Raw genomic sequence first — 18,259 nt, forward strand, 5'->3', positions numbered from 1 at the left:
ATAATTTAGTTGCAGATCACTGGAGAAATCGATAATACGTCTTTTGTAGAGCAAGATCTGATTGTTTTATAAATAAACACAGAGGCTGCCTTCTCTTCATAATTATATGCATGCTTATAAACTACAGATGTTTAGATTTTGGTTGGATTATCAAGTACAGAATATAGGATCTGCCTTTGCACTTCTTTTTAAAAGGGTAAAGCTCAAGGTGTGTCATAGTTCCTTCATTTACCTTGTGAGTCACTGACCCAGAACAAGCATTAGCAGGTGACATGATAACCGATAAGCTCACACTTGTTCCAGCTCAGTTATTTGTCAGATAATGGCAGAAGGATTAGAACAGCACCAGACCATGTACCTTCAATAAGCCAATTGACAATGGCAGCCTTTTTTTTTATCTACGGCCATACACTACAATGAAAGGGCAGCTAATCATCACGTTAATCCTGAAATTCTATTTTAACAGCCTTTGTTTTTCTTTACAGATGTTTAATTGCATTACTGAGCTAGTTCTTCGAGCAAAGAAAGAAAACTTGGCAAAGCAACAACAGCAGCAACAGAATGACGTGGTGAAATTAACCAAAAACAGTAAAAGGAAAAAGCGATGCTGCTAGGTGCGGGCACAGCACACAGAGGCTGCTCTAAATCCGAACATTCGTTCCTGGAATGAAGAGTAACTGTGCCATGGGCAGTGCACAGCTTTCAGGGGTTGGGGCATTTTCTCAGTTTTGTGCTGTTAATTTAAGAATTTCTCAAGGTTTTCTATTGAGAGGCGCTGACACCTTTTTATTGCTGTGCCAACAAGGTGTTGTGGATCCTTGTCATCCCCTTGTCACCCCTGCTCTTCTGGAGCGTCTGCTAGGAAAGGACAGTTGCAGTGCCTACCCCTTGGACTGATTAACAAGAGTCTGTACATACTGTATATTGCGTTAACCAGCCTCGCCTCCCTCCTTTCGCTTTGGCTTTCACCTTCCGATCGCCAAACTGTCGTATTGCGCAAATATAAACTGATCACATTTTTAAAGATTTAGGACAGTTGGCATCTTTAACCTTGAGCCTGGTGTCTGTCCTGCCTTCTAGGGGAAGAATCACTAGGCCTTGCTGTTATTTTGCTTCCCTGCTGTTTAGTTTTTTTTTTTTTTGTCAATATTTAAAACCATGCTAAAGAAAACCAACCATCTATTACATTGACCAGAGCAGGACTTGCGACTACAAAGTCATTTTGTTTTTAATGAAAAGCTGGATGGATCCTGAACTGTTAGCAGTTGTTTGTTACAATCTCTATCTCAAAAAAAAAAAATTGTGAATTTAACAAATTATGTGGGTTAAAAAAAAAAAACTCTGCCAAATTTTTGTACCATCTTCATAAATAGGATCAAAGTTAATAAAAAAAAATGTGAACTTTGGGTCCTGAATTTAAAACAAAATAGGCAGTTGTCTAGTGATGTCAGTGTGTGAAGTAGAGGGGTTAGCTTTGCACTGGTTGTGTTCAGATGGGCATTAAAGAACCAATAAACCCAGAACAGAAGTGATACTTTCCTATAAAATATTTTTACCATATTCAGAAATATACATCTTAAAGTGAGTCTGCCTAGAAGTTGATACGTTCCAGAAGCTATGTATCCAACTTTCTGTAATTAATGGAGGGACACAGCAGGCCTATTGTGGCCTCGTATCTGCTACCTGTAGAGGTTGAGCTCCAAACATTTTTAAGCTTCTATTTATAGTGGTAGCAGAATTCTCCTCCCCACCCCCTTAACCTTACTTGATAATACCTCTAGTAGGCTGCAAGCTCTAACTTCAATCTCCTGAAAGACTGGCCAGTGAAGAATCTTCATCACCAAACACTCCTGCCAGTGTCCGATTCCTGGTCCCACCACTGTGTTTCTACTCTGACCCACTATGTCACCCATTAGTGATGCAGGAACCAGAGCAGGAGAACAGCATCGACACATCCAAATGTATGATTGAAGTACCTTTAAGTGCTGTAGCTGTGGAACAAAGCACATTTTAGAACTCCATCACCCACCAGTGGAATTCATATTTTTATTTAAAAAAAAAAACTAACTAGCTCTGGATTTGTGCATTCATCTGTCACACACTGGTTATACCTATAGCAAATGTGGGGATAGTAAACGGTTCTTGAAAACCCGTGAGATTAGAAATCTAGCAAATGCCTCTGTAACCAAGTATCTTGTGTGTGAAATGGGTCAGAATTCACTTCTGGATGTCAACTGCTGTCATATACCCCAACTTGTTAATGGTCCTGATCAGCAGTCCATCTTGGTGAAACCAACTACTGTTTCAGTTAGACCTACAACTGCTGATTTGTAAGGGTGCAAGCTCTATAGATTTTATACTGATCCTGGCTTCACTAGTTAATGAGTCACTAATCTGAAATATGCACCCTGCGAAGTGTACCCTTCTGCCATTGCCTTTCCTGGTTAGTGACTCACTTGGTAGTAAAAGCAAGGCGATATTTCCTGGAGGCTGCAGCTTTGGAGCCAACGCAGCAATGGCAGCTACCTTTATGTCTGTGCTCACACGTTCCATTAAATTTTGTTTTGGAAATTCTTGGTCTGTGAGCATACCTTTTAGGCAAAATGATTAAAACTAGCATTGACTCTACTTTTGAAAAACTGAATAAAAGACAGATGTGCGTAGGAAAAGGACTATCCCCAATATCATACCACATTTCTCTTGGATTAGCTCTGATAAAATGGTAAATTATATTTATCTGTGAATGACTGTGTATTTCAACATGTAATTAAAAGGCTAGCTGCATCCAAAACTTGGTGGTGGTTAGTAAGGGACTGAAGTTTGAGTCCCTTACTAACAATATGTCCTATCATAGTTTGTCTCCACATTATTTGTTCTGCATCATGCCAGCAGCTGGACAGAACTTGGCATTCCTTTTTAATTTACCACTGCAAGGTCTACAAGAAGCCAGCTTTTGTAAATCCATGCAAAACGGGGGGAAAAAAAACATTTAGGTGCAGCTGGTCTTTTACAGACCTTTGCAGAAAATGACATCAAAGGTAAGCACAAGAAACATGGAAAATCATAGAAATATTTTATTCCAGAATTTACAATAAAAAGCATAATTTGTACTAAAATATGACATTTTTATATCTGTTTGTTATAAAAAGAAAACTGTATGCAATATAAAAACTCTGGTTCGTCTATATACATAGAGCATTTCTCAATACTTGAGCTGTAGGTAGGGTCAGGGGCAGTTCCTCTGCTGTGCTCTGTCTGGAAGACCAGAGGTAGGGAGTCTATTCCTTGGAATGAGAGCAGCTCAGGACCTGTCTACAACAGTTATACCTGCTAAATTCATTTGTCAAGGAAGCTGTGAAGTGAATAGAAACAGATGGCTCTAAAAGTGCAAGGTGTCCTCTATGGATAAAATCCAGTGAACAAAGCATTGTTCTACAAAATAGAAAACACATCTAAAAGTAAAGTGTGAATGCAGCTTAGCCCCATAGGCTAAGAATAATACTCTTTAGAGTTTTTTTTTTTTACATGCCGGCGAATTTGCTCACTTAAGCTAGCCATAGATGGTTCAAATCTCAGCCAAGAATCGAACTATGTATGGGCAGGCTGATTATACCTAATTTGATCAATCGATCAACTTGGGTACAACCAGCCTGTCAGGCTGGTACAACCAGCCTGTTACAGCCACTAGCTATAATCACTGTTCTACCAGCAGGGATGGCTCCCCCCCCCCCCCCCCCCCCCATATGCTGGGAGAACACAATGGCTTCGCGGGAGAGATTCCCCCATCAACACCGACTGTGTTGATGGGGGAATCAAGCAATTTTTTTTTCTTTTAGGAAAGATAATTGCTCCGTCTATGGCCAGCCTTAGGATGGCTTTAGGGATCATCGATGGTAATACTTTTTAAAATCCCCTCAGAATTAATTTACCCAAACAGAAGTCCATCATGATTCATAATACATCAACTGTGATACAGTTGCAGTTAAGCTTTTGTTTTCTTTAGAAATGAAAAGAGACTTCTTCCTTCAGAACCAATGGGCTCTTCTGGCCGCTCTGTGCGATTCAGGGTGCTAACTTTGCCACAGTGCTTAACGTGGTGGCCCCTGGAGAAGGAATACACAGACTGGCTCCATTCCTTCTGGTGTTTGTCCATCAATTGCTGGTCAATGACTCTGTGCATGTCATCCTGTTGTAAAACAAAAAAGGTTAGTGTAAATCAGTCAGTACATGACGGCATTAACTACACAAAATGGTAACTTGTCATTGCGAGACAGGGCAAATGAATGTACCAAGAAATATGTTTATACATAGGCTAAATGAGCAATGAAGGAGTAGTGGGAGATGACTCTATAGCAGTAAAGAGAACCTGTTAGAACAACATGCAGCATAACTGAAGCACCCAATTTAGTGGTGTACACAATGCTCCTACAGTGCAGTAGTGTTAGATTTTTGTTTGTTAGCCCTAACCTAAATCTGTGGCTGTATGTAGAAAGTAAAACACTTGTCTGTGCTATTCTATTTCAGTGGGACCGCAAGACAAAATGTGGCAACTTAGTGCCTGAATAACACAACACAATTAAAGAATAGTTGTTTGAACCCTTGATATTTGTTATTTAAAGGTATAATTGTCTTTTAGCAGCAATGAGACCTACCACTGCCAGAAGAATTAAAATACCAATGCTGAAATTTTGAAAGTGACTAGGGGCTACGTCTCACTAGGTTAGCACATACTGTACAGCCGTAGCCAAAAGTTTTGAGAATTGCACAAATATTGATTTACACAAAGTCTGCTGCTTCAGTGTTTAGATCTTTTTGTCAGATATTACTAAGGTATAGTGAAGTATAATTAAAAGCATTTCAAGCAAGTTCCAAAGGTTTTCCTTTTTTTTTTTATTTATTGACCATTACATGGAGTTTATACAAAGAGTCAATATTTGCAGTGTTGATCCTTTTTTTTTTTTTTCCAAGACTTCTGCAATTCGCCCTGTCATGCTGTCAATACATTTCTGGGCCATATTCTGACTGACTGGCAGCTCATTCTTGCATAATCATAGCTTGGAGTTTGTCAGAATTTTTGGGGTTTTTTTTTTTGTTCACCTGCGTTTTGAGGATTGACGACAAGTTCTCAATGGGATTAAGGTCTGGGGAGTTTCCTGGCCATGGACACAAAATATCAATGTTTTGTTCCCCAAGGCACTTAGTTATCACTTTTGCCTTAGGGCAAGGTGCTCCATCATGCTGGAAAAGGCATTGTTTGTCAGCAAACTGTTCTTGGATGGTTGGGAAAAGTTGCTCTCGGAGGATGTTTTTGTACCATTCTTTATTCATGGCGCTGTTCTTGGGCAAAATTGTGAGTGAGCCCACTCCCTTGGCTGAGAAGCAACCCCACACATGAATGGTCTCAGGATGCCTTCCTGATGGCATGACACGATCAAGAAAGTTCTTGATCTGATAAATGGCTGATTTAGGTGCGATCTTAGTAGCAGCAATATCCTTGCCTGTGAATCCCTTTTTCGTGCAAAGCAATGACTGCACGTGTTTCCTTGCAGGTAACCATGATTAACAGAGGAAGAACAATGATTTCAAGCACCACCCTCCCTTTTAAAGCTTCCAGTCTGTTATTCTAAGGCTACTTTCACGCTGGGGCGGGCGTCGGCAGTAAAGCGGCGCTATTTTTACCTCGGCTTTACCATCGTTTTAGGCTGCAGTGGGGGGCGGTTTTAACCCCCGCTAGCGGCCAGAAAAGGGTTAAGACCGCCCACAAATCACCACTGCAGCGTCGCTTTGCCGGTGTTTTGGTGGCGCCGCCCCATTGATTTCAATGGGCAAAGGCGCTTTTAGGAGCGGTGTACACAATGCTCCTACAGCGCTGCAAAGATGCTGCTTGCAGGATTTTTTTTACCATCCTGCAAGCGCACCGCTCCCGTGTGAAAGCACTCGGGCCTTCACACTGGAGAGACAGGCGAGGCTCTTTACAAGCGCTATTTTTAGCACTGTAGTGCATGTACAGCGCCTCAATGTGAAAGTAGCCTAACTCAATCAGCATTACAGAGGGATTTCTGGCCTTGTCCTCATCAACACTGACGCCTGTGTTAAGGAGAGAATCGCTACTATGATGTCAGCTGGTCCTTTTTGTGGCAGGGCTGAAATGTTTTTTTGTTTAGTTTTTTGGGAATAAGTTTATTTTAATGGCAAGGAGGGACTTTGTAATTCATCTGATCACTCTTCATAACATTCTGGAGTATATGCAAATTGCCATCATAAAAACTGAGGCAGCAGACTTTGACAAATATAAACATTTTCATTCTCAACTTTTGGCCAGGGCTGTACACTAATAAAGCTCTTTAACTGTAGAATATTACAGATCTGGACCTATTCCCTGTTAGCTAATATAACAAAAAAAGCTTCATACTGCTGCTGACTGGACACTGGCAAACAAAAAAAAAAATTGTAGGGCAGCCCAGGATAACCCCTCCTACCACTAGTATCTCTGTTTTTAGGTAATGTCTTAGGACAATTGATGTGTTTGCTTTAGGTCTGCTTGAGGAAAAAAAATCTAATTTGCTGCCATTTTTTCTTTAATCAAGATTCTTACATCTCAGCTAGAGCTCTACATCACTGCTCTATGGTTGGAGCTGCCTATCCTCTGCTTGGCTTTTAGAGTGCCATACCTTGAGCTTGCTGGATTGGATGTTGCAGGGCTAGCTTGGAAGTGACCAAGTGGCACTTAGTTCCACTTAAAGTGCTTTCAAGACCCTATTCTGCTAAAAAGTTAGCAATAGAGCGATTTCCGGGTCCAGAGATGTTGCCATTGCCTCAGTGCCTGCCCTGTATCTAAAGACCCACTATGAGTAGGCTGATCGGGCTGAGCATCACTAGCCACCTCATGGTTTGGACCACTTGGCGCAGAGGTCTCAAACTGGTGGCCCTCCAGCTGTTGCAAAACTACAAGTCCCATGAGGCATTGCAAAGCTGACAGTCACAAGCATGACTCCCACAGACAGAGGCATGATGGGAATTGTAGTTTCGCAACAGCTGGAGGGCCGCTAGTTTAAGACCCCTGATTCTTGGCACCTTAAAATTCCCACACTCTGCTTGTCTCAACCTCAGAAGAGGTTAATGCTGAGGGAAGGGGCACTGATGTAATCCGCTGGGAGAAGTGTCTCAGTGCTCTTTCCCAGGTTTCAGTGTTGAGGAAGTGTCTCCCTGCTCCCCATTTGCAATGATAGGAGGATTGCCGATCTTTGGTCCAATCCTCCTGCCTGTCTACAGTCACCATGGTCACCACTGAACATCCAACCCTCACTGGCTGCCGCGGTTTGCGAGTACCTGAGGCCTTTCCTTGCACCCTGAGTGTAGTTGCTTTGCTGCCACAACATTTCTGTATTTAGACACAGAGGGAAAGGTCCTGCTGCAACAGGTGACCATAGTTTACACACTCCTAGTGTTTCTTGGGACATTTGCTCTGTGCCTCCTGAAAGCACTGACAACTGCAATCCAGAATCCTGTTACTGTATGATTTTAGAGATTACATTGTCATCAGAGTTCCCTACCTTATCCAGAGGACCTCTACTAGTATCGCATAAGACTTTGCAGCCAAATTAATATTTCTATTTTAGGTATTTATGTAGAGCTGACAATTTAAGCAGCACTTTACATATATATTGTACATTCACATCAGTCCCTTCTATCAAGGAGCTTACAATCTAAGGTCTCCATCTTATATGCATACATCCACATCCTAGGCCCAATTTAGACCAGAGCCATTTAACCTACCATCATGTCTTTGGAATGTGGGATGGAACCACATCCTTCTAATCCCCATATTCCTGTATGGGGATTAGAAGAACCCCTGATAGTTTGTTGACAGGATTTTTCTAAATAGTGGTGTATAACTACAGTAGATCTGACAGTGTTCACCCTGAACAGGTAGACCACTAGGTCTGATTGAGCTTGAAGAGGATATAGCTGGAGCCTTTAGGCTTCAGTGTTGGTGACTTGGTGGAAGCTCCTCGGCTTGTCTCGTATGAGTCTGATGTCCATATAAATGTGCAGAGCACTCTGGTTAAAGTGCTTCAAAAGTCTTTTGCTCTCATTCCCTGTTTCACACCTTTATTGAAGGCTAGTGTTTTAATAAAATAGCCTATGCACGCAAGTAACTTCAATAGGTTTAAATATATAGTGAATCTTTTTTTTGTTGTTTAATATAGGTGCATAGCTGTAGGCCATTTCCACCCCCACCTCAAAAGCAAAAAACTCCCAGTTCCTGTCGACAAAACCCTGTAACTGAACTGGGACAGGGGTTAAGACCACTTGAGAGAAGAGTTGCTCCAAGGCTGGCTAATTTGACAGAATAAAATGAGGTAGGGCGTGAAACTCTAAATTGTATCCCTTGGATATTAGGTCCTGGACTCAAGCATGTGAAATGTCCTGGGACCAGATGGCTGTGTAGGCTGTCAGACATCCCCCCTTTTTTCATTAGTGGGGGTGTCCCTTCATTGAGAAAAGAGCCTGATTCCGGACTTGGCAGAATTTGAGGGCCAGGGTTCCTAGCAACTGAGTTCCTGTTGTAGACTTGGCTCTGGGGGCCTAATAAAAATGAAGCAAACTTTTTCCATTGCAGAAGCAGAGGTTCTAACTGCTGGGGCTTTTGCCTTAGGCAGAAAGATAGTCTTGTTCCCTATGAGTTTCTTGATCTAGGTCTCTAAGGGTTTGCCAAACAGGTGCTCCCCATCAATTGGGTCAAATGATCCATCTTATATGAGCTAAAGACCCATCTTGGATACCTGGTAAAGAGTATTTACTAGCCTGTCAATAAAATAGGATAGTGCCACTGGGAAGAGCTCTAAGCCATGGATTTGGACCAGATGACAGTAGTCTGCACAAAGCCATGGTGGCAATGGCATGTTGCATAGCAGGGTGAGCAAGGACTTTAAGAGGGCTTCTAACCTCTTGCCCACAGAGACCTTAAATACAGGAATATTCTCAACAGGGGCTGTAAAGGTTTTATTTAAGGCACAAAATCGCTTGGTCTACAACCGGTAGCGTCCACTTCAAGAACCCCTCTTTAGGGTAACTGCTGAGCAAAATTTTAAAGCCAGTCACCATACAACACAGTGTAAAAGCAAGTCTATAGGGAAGATCTTTGTGGGCCAGGGCCTTTTTTAAGAATCCCAGCCTAGTGACATTTTATAAGCTGGACACAGGATGCTCTAGTTTTACACATGTGCTCACTGTACAAGGATAGAACCAGAACGAGTTTAGGAGAAATGTCTGTGGACCGGTCCTCCTCCTGTCTTCAAAAAATGGACAGCAACATCCTCTACTTCCTCAACCCGAAAGCACAAGGGCAGACAGGGACAGGTCAAAAGGAGGCTCTGGGGAGGTAAGGATGAGGGGGCTTGCTTTCGGCCAGTCCAGTATAAGGCGTCCCAAAGGGCAGATAGTTTCCCCATCACTTTAGGCATAGCTACAGAAAGTTGCTCCCTGAAGGGGTAGAATAAGTCCCAGAGCCAGATAGAGAGCAGTATGGGGTAAACAATGTGGACTGCAGAATCAGAGCCCTTAGGGGGCTGCTAGCTAGATGAGAGTTGGAAGACCCAGACCCCTTGTACCCATGATCTGCCATGTGTGGTAAGGGATATTCATGACCTATACTGCAGAGCAGGAATAAGTGCTTCTGTGACTGGTCATCATAGGCAGAGTGGCTCAGTATGACCATGGATTGCTGTGCTGTGAGTCCTGGCAGGGAGCAGAGGAGCAGCCAGTCAGCGTGCGAGGAGAAAGAAAATGGTGCACACAGTACAGCCAAGCAGGAAGGAAGTTGAGCAGGTGCCCAAGTGGCCACAACAAAGGCACTAAATTTGAAAAGATGTTGTACTGTTCCCTGTGGCTGGCTGCAAAAAAAATTACAGCCAGTGTGCCATAGGTAGCGCTGAAGGGACTAGAGCGCACCAGTACACGTGATGCCAGGGTAGGGCTGAAGCCCTGGCTAACCACGCAACTCACAATCATCCCATGTCAGTTGAAGGTAGATTTATAGAGATAAACCCCCTCAAAATCTTTGCCCTTCCAACAGGCTCACCCCCTAAGGGGTCTTCAGGGACAGGATTCCACTGGCAGATGGACCTGTATAGTACACCCTGCGGGATGCTAAGGTGAGTGCCTAAAGCAGAATCCAGTGCCCAAAGCAACATTATAGGTTGGTCCTGCATCTTCTTCTGGTAGGATAGAAGAGTCTTAAAGAAAAAAAAAATTAAGGAAAAATAGTTTACTACTCTCAGAGCAGAGAAAAATTGTCCATTCTTTTAGGAAGACTAGCAAGCAAATAAAGCATTATGGCAGTGGGAGGGGTTACACCGGGCTGTTCTTACAGATTTTCTTTGCCAGAGTTCAATCAGCTGAAGACAGCTGCAGACAGGTTCCAGAATTACCATCCTGTGTTCTGTAATGTATGACCAAGAAAATAAAATTTCCCTGTCGTCTACAGAGGGACAAGATGTAAGCAAGCTCTTGTATAACCCCTCCTCTACCCAGCATGCCTTGGTTTTTTTCTACTGTCCTGTCCTAGAGGTTGGGCACTTTTTTCAGTTCTGCTGAAAACCATCTAACTATTGCTAAACTCTTAATTTTATGGTATTTTTCCTTGGTGACTTCAATCAAGATTCCTTGCTCCACTGCTGCTTGAACTGGTCTCTACGCAGCAGCTATCTGGATCACCAGCTTCTCAGGACCCTGCTGAACTGAACATATGAGGCTAGCCTGGATAATGACCTGTGGGCACTGGGCTTTGCACTGTGCCACTTGCCAGACCTTAATATGCTGCGTTAGTTAGCTGCAGAGTCCTTTCCAAGCCTAGAGCCATGGCATAGTCCCGGTTGTGACCCTGTCTCTGAAAACTCACTAAGGCCTGGTTCACACCTTTGCAGCTCTATGAGCTGCGTTAGCACGGGCATGGCAGCCCATTCATTTGAATGGGCTACTGTGCCTCTGTTTCATACAAGAAAAAGGTTCCTGCAACTTTTTTTTTTTAAATGCAGCGTCAGGGAAATTGCATGGAGCAAAAGATTTCCTGCACCCTTTCTGCATTTTTAGCTGCCTGGGGGGTGCCATTAAAAATGAATGGCAGCCTCCCTTATCTGTTAAGAGCAGCGCGTTTTGACTGCCCACATCTGCAACCACCTGCAGAAATGTGAACCTAGCTTTAGTGAGTAAGACTGTTAAGGCTTAAGCAACCCCTTGGCATCATCCTTCTTTGAGGTAGCTGCTCTGTTCTGCTCTGAAACATCAGGTTGATCCTCTTGGATCTCCCCCTAAGCATGGTAGTGCCTCTGTCCTTTTAGGGTTCTCCTCCCTCCCTCGGGCATTGGTGCTTCAGGTATCTTTTTCTTCTAGATGTTCATGACTGCATGATTAAGACCTGACAGCCAAAATGCGTTATTCATGTCATTGCAATAAAGGAAGTCTGCCATTTGATGTTATCCCGAGTGCCAACTTTTCCTCAAATAGTTTATATCAATTGTCTGCACCAGGGATGTAGAGAGCAGATAGAGAGTTGGAATGTGAATTTACCCACAGGAGAGGCTCAAATTTGTCTCCTCTCTGATGGTTTATGTACTATAGGCCTTTGCTGTGGCATTGTCTGACTGCACCATGACTGGGTGACCTTTCAGAAGAGGTTCCAGTGTTGTACAGGTAATTTGATGGCTCTCAGTTTCAAAATATTGATGGGAAGCTGAGGGCTAAAGGGCAGATTTTGGAAACATGATTACCAAGCCAAAGTTTTAAAGGCACTGAATTGTCCTTTAGACAAGGTTGTGACTGAGCAGTCCTTTAGCAGAGGGTCATCCTAGTACCCTTGGACATGAATGCCATGGGTCTGAGGAGAGTCCAAATGGTAGTTCTACCATGTGTTGATATTTCGCAGCAAAACTGAGAAAGCATTGATGTGATGGGAAGATGGGCATGTGTAGATAGGCATATCTTGTATATCTACTGATGTAACTGTTCTAAGAGAACGGGACTACCAAATATAGGTCCATGTTCTCTATTCATTTATCTTGTCCAGTTCACAATAGTCTGGCAAATAAACACGGCAGTATTTGCTAGATGCAGGGCTGGACCTGCAAGGGCAACAGACACCTTTAAGAGGGCTTCGATTCTATTGTCTGCAAGGACAATAGAATCCTTAAAAATGGAAACATCAGTAGGAACTGTAGGGTGTTAACTGAGGACTGAAATGGCAGGATCTACTACTAAAACAGCTAATTTCAGTAAAAAGCTTAGGAGGAGTGAATATCCTTTCAGATTAAGGCCAGTCCTTGTGTAGTGCACATTTAATTTTTATGTAAATAGGAAAAAAAAATGATTTTGCCAGGCTCTTCATGCCCTCATAGTGGCTTGTTTTGGCTGTGGAGTATTAAATTAAATGTGCACTACAGTGTGTCAACAGTGGAAAACGTTTTTGAGAAGCCATAGCTAGTGGCTCAGAAAATGCAGGGGTTGTAGATCTGCAGTTTTCAGTAGAATATCTGCTTCCCCCTTGCTTTCCCTCAATTCATCATCAAACATGTTTAGAGGTCTCAACTCTGATTCATGAATAGAGTCAGGGTAGAGAGAGGAAGTATAGCGTTTTTGGCCCCTGGAAACTGAAGGTTCTAGGAGTGCCAAAAGTTTTCCAAAGAATTGCAACATAGTGGCAGAGAAATGCATACTGTGCCCCTGAGAGGAAGCTAGCTTCAGAGGAAAGGAGCGATGTCACAACAGGACATTGCTCCGGAACAAGGAAACAGCTATCACCGTGAGCAATCACCTAGCATTCCCTAGCACTTGAGATCTTTGGTTGCTTAAGTGGATCCCCTATGGGGTTTGAATATCCAGAATGCAGGAGTTACATTAACCCAGGCACTGACTGTGTTCCTGTAGCTGGGTCTTTATAGCAGAAGGCAACAGGAAGTACAGCAAATGTGCGTTTATGGCGAATATGGTATGCGTAAGTGCGTCAGCCAAGAGGCGTGTGTCAGCTAAGTCATTATACTGAGACTAAGTCCAGACAGGAGGAAAAAATGCCACATTTAAACTTTAGAACAGGGAGTAACACAATAAAGTTATCTCTTAGATTGTAAGCTCTAACGAGCAGGACCCTCTGATTCCTCTTATACGAAATTGTAATGTAACTGTAATGTCTGCCTTCATTTTGTTAAGCGCTGTGCAAACTGTTGGCGCTATATAAATCCTGTATAATAATAAAGTGAATAACTCCCCATTCCCCTGCCTATGTATTCACATTGTGTGCTCACCACTGTGGATGGTCTATTGATATCCAGGAGCTAGTCCCAAAATGCAAGAAAACCTTGTTTTATCTTATCCATGTCACTGTGCCCGTTAGGAGTCCAGGCTTCATCTGTCATGGTGAGTATACCACCGAAGGGGTTTTCAGTGTTTCGTAACCACAGAGATGGACCATGGCCTGGACTTGTATAGCAACCTGTGGCTAACTACAGGCACTTTGTGCCAAGGTGAGTGCCTAACACAGAACCCAGAACATTAGAGGCTGGCCCCACACAATGGAGTCGAGCTATAGTCCTCAAAGTATAACAATGAGAGTTACAGTTCCAAAAACTGCTAGATAGCCTAAGGCAATAAGCAATAAGTCAGACCTTGAAAGAAGTGTCAGCTGAAAAAAGAAATGGTAAAGAAGAAAAAACTCCAAAGGAGAAGTCTATCACCTAAGCATAAAAAAAAAAAAATTGTCTCACAGAGTGGGTGAGGTTATATGGGACAGTAGTAGGGGTGGCCCATTTTTTTTTAGCAGTGTCCGATCACCTAAATGTAGCCTGCATATAACTCATGGTCTATGCATACAAGCCCTGTATCCTGTATTGTACGATTAAGATCTACTGATTCCCAGTGATTAGCTTGTGCTTGGATGTCTATCTCTGCTCTTCCATGTAATTGTTCTGCACAACCTAAAATAAAAAAAAGAATGGGGAATGTCTGAGTGTTTTCTTAGAATGCATCTAAAACATGTTGGGTGCTTAGTAAGTCATTCCCATTCACTGACAAAGGGAAGTTTTTTTTTTTTTTACAACGAGTCAACCCTAAATGGATGACATTTATTTTTTAACAAAGCGCTGTGTACCATAATCAGCCGCCATGTTTTATAATTTTAATAAATTACTTTTCAATTTCCATCCTTTGTTGCAGATCAGCACTGCTCAACTCCTGCAATCCCTCTGCAAAACCCGTCATGTCTACATGCACTAATGCAACTGCTGCATGTCATTTCTGACTTTCCTGGTGGTGACAACAGTGGAGGAACATAGCTATGCAATCAGAGTCTGCATGTAGTTTTCATTAAGAGAACGTGGGATAAGGTGATGACATGAGATACAAACTGAGACAGGGACAGAATGTTTGATCTTGTAACAGGAAGTGCCTGTACAACATCCTACATGAATGGATCACTGGGTATTTTTTTTTTTTTTTTAAAGGAAACTGCAGATTTAGGGCCTTTGTTGAAAGGCTTTTTTTTTTTTTTTTTTTTTTAATCAAACACGTTTGCATACACATACACATGAGCTAGAGGAGAGAGAGGGGGTGGAGCTGGGTCATGGCTCTGTGTCTGAATGGACACACGGAGCTGCGGCTCGTTTGCCCCCTTAGCAAGCTCAACAGGAGGGAGGGACCAGGAGTGCTAAAGAGTGCTAAAGAGGGACTCAAGAAAAGGAGGATGCAGGCTGCTCTGTGCAAAAGCATTTAACTGCACAGAGCAGGTAAGTATAACATATTTGTTATTTTTAAAGGAGAAAAAAAGAGACTTTAGTATCACTTTAAACCCTAAATGAGGCTTTAGAAATTTGGTAACTGACTCTTTTTTAAAAATAAATACAGTATATTATTATTATTCACACAGAGTTGGTATTGTGATTTCCAACTCATTATGTAGTTTTAAAACAAATTTTCAGTTAAAATAAACATTGCAGGCATGCAATGTTCTTGACCTCCATCTGAGTACTAATGCCATTCTGACCTGCAGAAGTGCAATAGTTGCAATTGAAAGGATGAAGACTAAAAAAAAAGCTTTTGTCCCTCACATCAGTGCAGAGGATAACCACAAAACTGAAAGAGAATTACTAGGAGGCAAGCAAATGACATTAGAAATGGGCACAGCAGATGGATGGTCATTAATGAATATAAACTAGATTGCATTGAGAATGAAAGGCTGATGTGATGAAGAAGCCACGTACATCAATACAGTGACTGGTGATCTCACCTCTAAGGCAGGAAGGGTGTATGACTAACGTTGTCGGTACAGGAACTGATAAAGGCCATTAGATCAGAAACCAAAGGAGCCATATAGTGAAAAGCCCTGAGGAAGCAAACTAGAGCCCAGAGACAAGAAAGTTGTGAAGCACTAATAGACTGGATCCAGCACTACAGTACAGTATGTATTTATAATAGACATAAGGCCATTTATTATTACTTCAATCTTTAGGAAAATAAATATTTTTCTTTTACTTTTGTTTGATTTTTCATTTTAAAGCTGAACTCCAGGTTAAGCCATAATTAGCTACAATAAATATAAGAGCCATTTGTATTCTTCTTGAAGCTTAGTGTGCCTTTTGTATTTCTTCCAGATCCGAGCATTACTCCAGTGTAGAAATTTGCCTCTGTGCAGGCACTTCCTGTAATACAGACCAGTCACTATTGCTCTCTCCTTATACAAGGTGACTGGTCTTGCCTCCATCCCCTCCTGTTGTTTTCTGCAAGTAGTCTGTAGTGGGTGCCTCCCACAGCTTGGCTCTCTGCACAAATGTACAGCATAGTGATGATGTCACTGCTGCTTTTATAAGGTAATATCTGGGCTTACAAAGACATTTTGTGCACACAAAGTGGATTCTTTGTGGTTATTGAGGAATAAATTTAAATTAATAAAAATTTTATCTACCCGGAGTTCACCTTTAAACATGACAATGTCAAGATGATGGTACAAAACTTTGTTTTAAGAATGCCCCCTTCTGGCATTGTTAACCCCTAGATTCCATCTTGTTTGACTACCCTGTGAGGGTGCTACACGATTATGTGCCATCTTTATTTCATGACTCATGTTTATAGGTGGCTCTGTTGCCCAAGGTAACTTAAAGGCTAAGTTCACTTTTTTTCTAAATTCCATTTATTCTACATACGCTTACTGCACTGTCTGAATGGCTGTTTCAAAACACTGCTCGATTAATTCTGCCTTACTTCCTGAATATGCTTTAGGTCATGACACAGGAAGGAGTTGACCAGCTGAGGGTAGATGATGCAGGGTGAGTGCTAATGAGATCAGCTGGTCAACTCTTTCCTGTGTCAGGAAGTAAGGCAGAAGTAATGGAGCAGTGTTTTGAAGCATCCATAAAGACATTGAGGTAAGCGTGTGTAGAATAAATGGAAAGCTGTTTCATTCTTGCAAAATAAGTATATTAATGCTATATTAGTACACAGGGGAACTGGAATTTAAAAAAAAAAAGGTGAACAAAGGGGAACTTATCCTTTTAAATGGTTGGTACTCCATGGAGACAGACACCTCTTCTTTAAATGTTACAATTGATCTAAAATGTATTAGTAGAGTTAAAATATAACTAAAGGCAAAACTTTTTTTAGTTTTGAATAAAGGGCAGTTGGATTGGAACACCTGTCAGTTTTTATTGCTGTCTGTGCCCCTGTTAAGGAGATCCAATGTCTCTATTTGTCCTGTTTATCATTATCATTAAAAGTGAAAGTAAAAGAAAATCCCCAAATTTTGGGTTGTCTCCAGAAAAGTAATAGAGGGGAAATCTTCCAATGTGGACACTAGTTCTGGTGACCTGTGGGTCCCCAACGAATTCCCCTAATTTTTAGGGATTTCCTCTCACTTCCTGTTTGGTTATGGGACAGGAAGTGAAGGGAAATGCAATGGGTCACACATGGCGAAAATAAATCTGACAGGGATTACTATCCTCTCTTGCTCTATCCAAAAATTGCCTATAGTTCTACTTTAAGCATGGCACACAGTGTTCACACTGACACTTCACTTTTCTTTTGTTCAACCCAGCAGGCTGAACAAAAAAAGAAAATATGAGCAGCTCGGGAGGAGCTTGTTGTACTAACTTTGCGAAGTTCGTACCAAGATCTCCCCGCTGAGCTATTGTGTCCTCCCGCCAGAACACACCAGTCAGTGCTCGCAGCCATTGGCTGCCAGCGCTGATCGGATGCCAACTGGATGCTGATTTTCCAGCATGCCCATTCGACAGAAGCCGGCCAGGCTGATGTACACACAGGCTGAATGTCGTTTAGCTTCTGTTTAACAGGCTGATGTTCGGCCCGTGTGTACCAGGCTTAAGACACTGTTTGAATGCCCTCTTTTATGTTTTTCTTTGAGTGCCCCACCCTAGGTGTTCCCCATATTAGTTTGATGAACAGGGCTGCTGACCTAATATTATCATACACTGCATTTCCCCTGGTGCGACCATGCTCGCTACCTGCCTAAGCTTCCACCTACCCCCCAATAGGTGGTTCAGTCCCCCAGTTGGGATCTGGATTTATGCTACCATACAGTCTTGTGGACCAGTCCAACTGTCTCTCCTTTTCTATCTTTGCATTGCTTTCCTTCACTACTGAACACCCTCTTCTTCCCCCTCTGCCTCATCTACCCCTTCCCAAAAACCAAAAACAAACCCCCACCTCCCCTCGTTTTTGTTTTCCTATTACTGCCTTATCTACCATAAAACCCTTTCCACTACCCCTGAAACTTTGTTCATATAATGTCAAGGGTCTTAACAATTTGTCTTGGAGTGCTAAAACTCTTTCCGCTATGCATAAGGTTTTAAAGTATAGATAATCCTTTCAGGAAACTCACTTCTGTACTAATCACACCCAAAACTGTCACAACCGTTACTATTTTAAATGGTACCATATCACAAACTCAATCCACAAGGCAAAAGGGGTTTCCATCTCTAGACGCAAAAATTAACCTTTCCATTTTGAACATCAAAAATAGACCCAGAAGTAGGATACATTTTTTGTAAAATGACCCTCTGTAATAAAACATATATGATAGCTAATTTCTACCTGTCTAATCAAAACCAGGTCTCCACAGCCAGCCAATATTTCCACATTCTCCAAGAATTTACCTCAGGCACCATTCTCCTTGGCGGTGACTTTAACAATGACTTAGAATGCCATCTGGACACTACCCCAAATCAATCAAGTCTCTTTCAGCTAGTTAAACTCCTCAAAA

At 42.2% G+C, this 18,259-nt stretch overlaps 2 protein-coding genes across 3 annotated transcripts in view; one reads left to right on the forward strand and one right to left on the reverse strand.

The window, feature by feature from the left end:
• Positions 1-1,590, forward strand: part of RAB35 (RAB35, member RAS oncogene family) — a 51,524-nt gene extending 49,934 nt beyond the window's left edge. Inside the window, exon 6 of the mRNA XM_073629321.1 lies at positions 486-1,590. Coding sequence (XP_073485422.1) covers positions 486-614 — 129 coding nt within the window. The 3' untranslated portion in view covers positions 615-1,590. The remainder of the gene's footprint in view (positions 1-485) is intronic.
• A 2,152-nt stretch (positions 1,591-3,742) lies between these two features.
• Positions 3,743-18,259, reverse strand: part of BICDL1 (BICD family like cargo adaptor 1) — a 160,001-nt gene continuing 145,484 nt past the window's right edge. Inside the window, exons 10-11 of one of the 2 annotated variants that reach the window (XR_012244326.1) lie at positions 15,275-15,383; positions 4,048-4,186 (exon numbers count right to left, since the gene is read on the reverse strand). Coding sequence is in view for 1 of the 2 variants with exons in the window: in XM_073629320.1 (XP_073485421.1) it covers positions 3,983-4,186 (204 nt within the window). In the remaining variant the exon portion in view is untranslated. Of the gene's footprint in view, positions 4,187-15,274; positions 15,384-18,259 lie in introns of both variants that reach the window. The other variant, XM_073629320.1, reaches the window with a different exon arrangement.

Source organism: Aquarana catesbeiana, linkage group LG01 (genome assembly GCF_042186555.1).
Source record: "Aquarana catesbeiana isolate 2022-GZ linkage group LG01, ASM4218655v1, whole genome shotgun sequence".
NCBI lineage: Eukaryota > Metazoa > Chordata > Amphibia > Anura > Ranidae > Aquarana > Aquarana catesbeiana.